The sequence below is a fragment of the Rhodamnia argentea genome, chromosome 8, assembly GCF_020921035.1.
Source record: "Rhodamnia argentea isolate NSW1041297 chromosome 8, ASM2092103v1, whole genome shotgun sequence".
NCBI classification, from domain to species: Eukaryota; Viridiplantae; Streptophyta; class Magnoliopsida; order Myrtales; family Myrtaceae; genus Rhodamnia; species Rhodamnia argentea.
In genome coordinates, this window is record NC_063157.1 from 21391036 (window position 1) to 21399348 (window position 8313).

The 8313-nt window shown below is 38.5% G+C and overlaps 1 protein-coding gene across 1 annotated transcript; it reads left to right on the forward strand.

Moving 5' to 3' along the window:
* Positions 1–954: 954 nt before the first annotated feature.
* On the forward strand, positions 955–2981 carry LOC115748216 (40S ribosomal protein S26-3-like). Its single transcript, XM_030684671.2, has 5 exons — positions 955–1047; positions 1169–1261; positions 1554–1638; positions 1752–1885; positions 2714–2981. Exons 1-5 carry the CDS (start codon positions 1045–1047, stop codon positions 2786–2788), a joined length of 390 nt encoding a protein of 129 aa, XP_030540531.1. The 5' UTR covers positions 955–1044; the 3' UTR covers positions 2789–2981.
* The last annotated feature ends 5332 nt before the right edge of the window (positions 2982–8313 follow it).

Here is an 8313-nt window from a genome sequence, read left to right on the forward strand (position 1 = left end):
TTGAACTCTAGCCAAACTTAATTGTAGTTTTAGAATGTTGGGAGCGCAATAAGAGTTTATGTTACAAGTCAATTAGGAGAGATTAATTGCTTCACGTCATACCAATTATTGGATATGAAACTCTTTTAAGAAAGCTTGCACATGCAAATCACAATTCATACATGCAACTCGTAACTCATACGTGCAAATTAAGGATCTCCCTATCTCCCTCTCAATCTTCCTATCTCCTCCTCATGTGTGATATTCGTCTTAAGTTTGCTCTATCTTAATTTAGGTATTTTGCCCACACTTCTTTCATGGACCATTATATTTTTTTCTTGAGATATTTACTAAATACGTTATTGGAAACATATAGCAGAAACATAATACCTTCAAATGTCAAAGGAGAGCTTGAATCTGAAGTAGCCAACACTCACCTTCACTGAATTATGAGTCGATTAGAATATATTAACTGCTTAATAGCCTACCACATTCCTTGTTTGACGTGGAATTTTTCTAATGCAATTCACACTTACAACCCAATTTATTAAAAAGAATTGGCTTGTGAATGATACGAGACCTTTGACCAAAAAAAAATGATACAAGACCCTATAACAGAGTTTAAGTTAGGAAAAAAAAAGGCACGGGGTTGCTTAACGGGTCGAGAGAGGAGGGCGAGATCATCACGACTCTGATCATACATACGTCTTGAAGGCAAGTTGCGATTCTCGTGCAAAGCTGAATCGGCTCTAATCGTTATAAAGCTAGTTTAAGTTGAAGATGGGCTTTCTCGGGTCGGGTCCGCACGATCTAGAAATGTATCGGGCTCCGTCTGGCCTGCCCTACCAATCGAGGCCACCCCACCGGGCCCATTGGTCGGGCCCTTACATGGCTCCGACCAACGACCCGAACACTGAGGATCCTCCTGAGTTCATACCGGGCCGTATAAAAGCAAGAGGAAACCCTAGAGAGAGACTCCGGTCACTCTTATCACTCGAGTCCTGTGCATTGAGGGAGGTCCTCGCTCCATTATCAGAAGCACCGCCGAGCACACAAGCGTCAATCATGGTGAGACCTGATATACCTGGATCGACCCTCAGTTTGGCCTAGCGAGTTCACGCCTTTTTCATTCGCGTTTCTGATCCGATTTGACGTCTCTTCGGACGATCTGTTGCTCTGTGTTTCGCAGACATTCAAGCGCAGGAATGGTGGCCGCAACAAGCACGGCCGCGGCCACGTCAAGTTCATTCGCTGCTCCAACTGCGGCAAGTGCTGCCCCAAGGTACATCCGCTTCTCTGCCTGTCATTTCCGCGTTTCTCTCGCGTTCGTTGTGATGTCGATTGGGATTCGTCGGTGTTCATTGGGACTGTGTGCTCGAGACGATTGTATTCATGTGGATTATGTATCAACTGTGGATGTGTGTTTGTTGAATCAGATCGTGTGTGTGTATGTGCGTTGGGGGTTTTGTTTGGGGGGGCGCGGTGGAGAGAGGAGCGTTTTGATGAGGAGAAAATGGAGAGGAGCGTTTTGATGAGGAGAAAATGGTTGTTTAATCGGATTGTTGTGGGAATAGGACAAGGCGATCAAGAGGTTTCTCGTGAGGAACATTGTCGAGCAAGCTGCAGTTAGGGATGTCCAGGAGGCCTGCGTCTACGAGAGTAATAATTCATCATGTTCCTTTTTTTAGAGCTTTTGAATTATAAATTTACGAATGTTCAATTTGATTTTGTGGGATTGTGTGTGCCTAATGGATGGTGTTCCTTGGATGTAGCTTACACTCTTCCCAAGCTGTATGCCAAGATGCAGTACTGTGTGTCCTGCGCGATTCACTCGCACGTCGTGAGGGTTCGTTCTCGCACCAACAGGCGGAACCGGGCGCCTCCTCAGCGTTTCATCAGGCGCCGGGTATGTTAATTTGACTTGTTAGGCTTAGCATCTGAATAAATTCTGCCCACCTATGTCGGTGCTGGCTTGGACTCATTGATGATATTGTCACCAGCATTGACGATAAAAATGAATGGTGGTCATATGGTTTTATTCTCTCTTCCTTCTTCTAATAGGAATTGGCTAGTCCTGTTTAGTTTTGGATTTTCTTGCTTCTGTTGGGATTCAAAAAGGACAATTGTCTTGTTATGCTTTCGGTTAGTCCATTTTCACTGGAAAACCTCGAAGATGTGTATAACTTGTTTCAGTGAAAGCTTATTTGGCATAAAATGTCTAAGAAAATGCCGTAGAAGAAAGTGAAAAACTATCGAGATTGCTGAAGAATTCTCCTCTTACCATATCGTTGACATCATAGAATCCCCATGAGTGTTTGTGTTCTGCATAGCACTGCTGAATTTTGGCCTATAATATGATAACTGATAGTCTGACTATACAAAAGCTATCATTCTTTTTTATGGTTGATTGCTGCCAACTTTTAATGGATGAGCTTTTTGATATTCAACATGGAGAATAGTTTCTTATGTGCATTCTGCATAATTTGAAGTTACTCTGAAAATGAGAATCAGTTTGGCATTCTGATTGTCTGCGTGTTCTTTCTCATCTCGACTAGAATTGAGTGGGTGGCACTGGAGATGGATTTTGTGTCCCTTTGCTATTACTTGAGCAGTTTTCATGTCTTAAAAGTTACCATTTCCTGCTTAATACCGCACAACTGTTTGTTATTCATTATTGTTTACGGTTTTTGTTGTGATGGTGATTTCAGGCTTGTTTTATTTGTTTCTTTTGCAGGATGATATGCCAAAGCCTGGACAGCCTGGTCAGGGACCACCACCTCGTGTTGGAGGTCCGCCTGCTCGTACTTGAAGAGCTAAAATGATCTCGCGTCTTTGAAATGCCTCCTTCAGAGTTATCTGGATGGATTTTGATGTTTCATAGCTGTTGGATTTTGGGGATTTTTAAAGGAGTGACGTACTTTCCTAGTTAACGTACATGGTTATTTGATGTTTGTTTGCCTGATAAACCGGATTGAGAAGCCCCAGAAGTTTTTCCCTTTTTTTCACTTGCTTGGTCCAATTTCTTTCAATACTGTCCAAGGCTCTCAAGTCCTCGCTACAGCTTAATTCATCTTGGTTTTTAGTTGGATGTCAAGATGGTATCCTAGTCACATTGCACCTAATACAAAACCGATCAATTCATTGGTCGGTTGCAACTCCGCGGTTTGCTAAGCAAAAAGAGACGTTGCAATTCGCGCCCGGTGCCACCGACGTGGGAAATGCATTAGCTGTTTTTCCAAGGCTCTGTCCTGACCTCTGGCTTTGGGGAGTCGGTATTGCCTGAGCTTTTACTGAGCTTTGCCGTGGTTGAACGGGAGGTTTAATTGTCTATGCATGCTAGTGCACACCACCTTCAAAGAGCCATTTCCATGGCGGTCGAGACACGTTGGCATTCTCCTGCCATTTTTCTTGTAGTTTGGTAGGTCTGGACAGTTAATTTTCCGAACTATGCATGTGGTAACCGGGCGAGTTGCTCAAAAACGATAGTTCTGATTGACTCGCTTCATTGAACTTGGGTACTGGGAAGATTTTCCTCTTAAAGATAGCAACTTTACGTCCATGTATTATGGAGAATATTTTAAATAAGGATAAATGCCTTTATTTTCTTAAATAAGGGCATGAAGTACATGGTTGTTTTAAACAAGTGGCTTATCTCAGCTAGTCAAGGGTATTTTTGTTGTAAGATAATTTTAACCTAAATTTTGGTTAAATTACAATAACAATTTAAATAGATAATTTTTATATTAAAAAAAAAACACAGAGGACCTAAGGTTTTTTTGTTGTTGTGTGTGTTTTTTTTTTTTAAGTTTTATCCTTTTTTCTAATTTGTCTTTTTTATGGTTTTTTTTTTTTTTTTTGGATTTTTAAAGCTGATTTTATAAAGATTTTATGTAAGACGCATAGCAAAGCATGTGTCTTTTGAGTGTGGCCTCGCCCGCCGCTCTTCGGGCATCATCGGTAGCTAGCTATTGTCGGAGATCGGCCACCGCAGAAGAAAAGAAAAAATAAAAAAAGGAAAAAAGAAAGAAAAAAATCAAAAAAGTAAAGAACGAAAATGTCATCGACCAACTAGTCTACTTCGGATTCATATTTGAGAAAATAATGACATTCAAGTCCAGCAACTGTTGCTCTATTGCTGGGTGTTTGTTCTGGGCCACTACTGAGGTTCTCTTTGCTTCGCGGAAAATAAAATTTTAGAAAAATGTTTCTGAAATTTTCGACGTTTGATTCACAGAAAATAAACTAGTTAATGAAAATATTCCACCAGTGGAAAATACCTTAAAAAATGGGCAATGATTTCCTCTTTTTGAAGCAGAGGAAATCATTTTCTCTCGTCTTTCATCCCTTTACTCGTTCACCTTCCTTTTCTTAATAATTTTTTTTGAAAAGATTGCATTTTTTTGAAATTTTTAATTTTATTGTTTTCTTTTCTTTCTTCTATTGCTGGTCGCAGGCCATGGTGAGTCGACAACGAGCCACGAACAAGGAACGAGCCTTGCAAGCCTTGGGCAATGCTCGAGGTTGGTGACGCTCAAGCTCATCAGCCTTGAGCAAGCTCGACTTTGCCGCAAGTGATGTGGAGCCTTGCCAACACTTCACTCAAGGCTGGCGAGGCTCTTACTCGTGGGCCTTGTGTGATCGACACGGGAAGAAAAGAATAAAAAATAATTAAAATTTTGAAAATTTTTGGTAATTTTCTCCAAGGAAAATCAATTTTTTACAAAATGGAAAATATTTTTCAGTTTATTTCGGGCTTCAGCCAAAAATCATAAAATATTGTCAATTTCCTAGAAAATGACGTTTCGGAATTTTTTTTTTCAAAACGTCACAGTTTTCGCTAGTTTCGCAAAAAAATGAATAATTTAAACGATACCCTTATGAAAATAATCATTTTTATCGCTTGATATAATTAACCGATGAAAAATGTTTTCCTTGTCAACATGTTTAAATATTTTTCGTTCATTTGTATTTTTGAGAGACGCGCCAATCGATTTTAGAAAAATATTTTTCAAATCATTTATTTTCTACTAAAAAAAAAAAAACTCAATAACCGAGCCAGCGTGGATGGGCTGCAATCAAGCCCATTGATGCCCGAACTTTCGGAGTCCTCGCCCGGGCCCGAAATTGTGGGCCCGATTAAGCGCCCGTGCCTAACTTTTCAACTGGAAAAACCGATGTAAAATGGAAAAATAGATAGAAAATATGTAATGTGGAATTGAAATGTGGATAGAGATTCACTAAATGGGAAACCACGCCATTTATAAAGGAAATTTAAGAAATCTTAGTTTTCTCAAGAGTAAAAAAAAAAAAAATTATACGGGTCAACCCAAAATATCGCGGGGCTTGGCCGGACATGTCCGACAGACGGGCATGGTTCCGAGCTTGCAATAAAGACAAAAATGCAATAATTGCTTCGAAAATTGGTCAAAAAATGGAAGAGAGATAATATATGTAATTACCTCAAAAGTCACGCTTTTCTCCGTTTCAAACGAAGAAAGTTGTCTCAAACTCAAAGGGTCATTTGGATCATTTTAAAAGTCGAAAACTCGAATCTGATTTGACCGGGAAAAAACCAAACCGACTTTATTTATGATGCTTGGAGCTTTTGGTACCGTTTGGTTCAGCATTAAAAATGAGCATTGATGCTCTAAAATCCCTTGGCTAAATGCAAATGATGTTTAGTTCGTTTTTTGGCTCACTTTGGAAAGATGCAATTGCATCTCAAATGCTTTCCAAAATTTTTTAACTTAAAATACCTCCGGCAAAAGGACTTATTTATTTTAACTTTGTCACCTTTACTTGCCACCAGGCCCCGCCGCCCGCCTCCGCCGTAGGCCGTCGCCCGCTACACCCACCGTCTGCAGCCGCCGCCTGCCTTCCACCTCCCGCCGCCACCCACCAATCGATCACCCTGCCGCCTCCCCTCGTCGCCCACTCGCCACCGCTTTTTTTCAAAAAGTAAAAATAATTTACAAAGTTCATTTTTCACCAAATAACATTTACATCAAGTTGCTTTTCGAATATGTTTCTAAAATACATTTTACCAAATACTAGCATTTTGAAAAATGCATTTAACTCAAACGTATTTATATTTTTTCAAAGTCCCTTGACCAAATGCTAAATCAAACGGGGCCTTTATCTTCACTTGGATAAAAAACGTGTGCACTTATTTTTTTAGGATAAATGCCACCAAAAATCCTAAACCATATACGTTGTGACATATTTACTCCAAACTTTTTCTTCTGACATGAAAAATCCTAAATTTGTATCCATATAACACATTTCACCCAAACTTGTACCAGTGTGACACATTTACCCTAATTTTTTTGTGCCACTAAAAACCCTATATTTTTATCCGTATGACACATTTACCTTAAAATTTTGGGATTTTTTGTATCACAAAAAATAATTTAAGGTAAATGTATCACAGTAAGTATAGTTTAAGATTTTTATTGTCAAAAAAAAAAATTGGGATAAATGTGTCATAGTGGTTGTAGTTTGGGTTTTTTTATGCCATAAAAAAAAAAGTCTGTGGTAAAAGTGTCATAGTGAACATAGTTTAGGATTTTTTGTGGCTTTTTTCCCTATTTTATATGCCGTACATCTTTAGTTAGTTATATCTAACAAATCAACTCTTTTTTTTTTGTCGACAAATCAAAATTGAAATGGATGAAAACTATAATTTTGGATTCCCTTTTTTTTATTTATTTTATACTAAGACCGAGCCAAAAGAATCCTACCGACGAATGAAATTCGTCTCCTTGTTGGAATCTTTTTATCTTTCCATATTGTCTATGTAAATCACGCTATAGTTTAATACCACCATCTTGTGATGAAACTTGCTTGAGTAGTTTCATGATAATAAAAAATTAATATATTATATTTGAGCAATGGAGTTCAATGTGTTTGTTTGGTACTAAGCAAAAAAACTCTCGGCTCGTGAATATATTTTAGCATATGATTTGAATTAATCAAAATATTGATAACACGCGCTTACTTTTTTTTTTTTAATATCAAAAGTAATGGTTGAGCGAGTAGCTTTTAGATCAAGATGAAAAGATCCCGACCGTTGAATTTGAGCCAGTTGCAACCGGTTGTCAATTTCCGCATTACTAGAAAACGGATGAATTGAATGATATTTTGTGATGTTAACTTTTTAGCTATGACATATTGTTCCATAAATAGTGGCAATTTAAAAGAATAAAATTCTCCTGAATTTATGTCATGAGTAAAAGATTCGATGTTTATGATATTTTATTCTTAGTAACAACGGATTGAAATAAACTTTCGTAAAATGTTGTACTTAAAAAAAATATGACTTTCTATTCTTATTTGGGATGGACCGTTGTAACCCTTTGTAAATCTAATTGGAAACCTCTAAAATTAATGGCGTTTTGCTCTTTATTACAACAAAATACCGTAATTTTTTGTAAATACCCGTAATAAAGAAATATCCAAACTTACTACATTTTCTTCTTATCTACGACTATAATCGGGTCAGAAATCACTTGTAATGAAAAATAAAATTTGCATATTTTATTTATTTATTATGGAATTTATAATTCCTTGTTTTTCTTTAGCTGTCTAGTGGATATTCATTCATGCAGAGGAAGACGAATTGCCAGATGAGTGGCCATCGATCCTTCTGCGGAGTTCTTCCATTTCCAGCTTCGTGCCGGGGTTTCCAGTCGATGGATTCAATTACGAGATTTAGAGCTCTGGTTATGGAAACCCTCGCTCGCCCTTGCGTTTGCGTGGAGCCAAACAAGGAAACAAATCCGAGACCCCAAGAGACGATAGCATTGCTCCTAAAAGGTGAAATCTTTGTCTTCCATATCCCACTTCGTTCGTAATCGAGCCAGTAGTGAATGTTCGATCTATTTGAATGCTTTTTTTCCTTTTGGGGGGTTGAGGGGGGTTGAATCATAGGACGATCTGGTGAGTTTAGTATGCGTAATTGGTTAGTTGTCGTATATATGAACCGGGTCGGTGATTTTACTCGTTACGTGTTATTAAGAAGCGATTTTTTTTGTTTCTCCACCGCGAAATATACCCGGAGATTGCATTGTTGCAAACAATTTATTGATGAAGAATAGTTGAGTTGCCATTGCAATTCGCGCCAATGCTATTAAATCGGGGAAGCATCGACATTGGGTTTTGTTCTTCTTGTTGTCTTTTGCATTCGCGCTAGAAAAGATGCGATTGTCAGATCAATACGGTATGAGTTGCATTGGTGCGTGTTGTGTGACGTTCAGGAACTTCTGTGTGTTGCGATCCATCATGTGTGGAAACAAAGTGGAGGTGATTTTCTGAGTTGAATTTGTTACGGGAAGT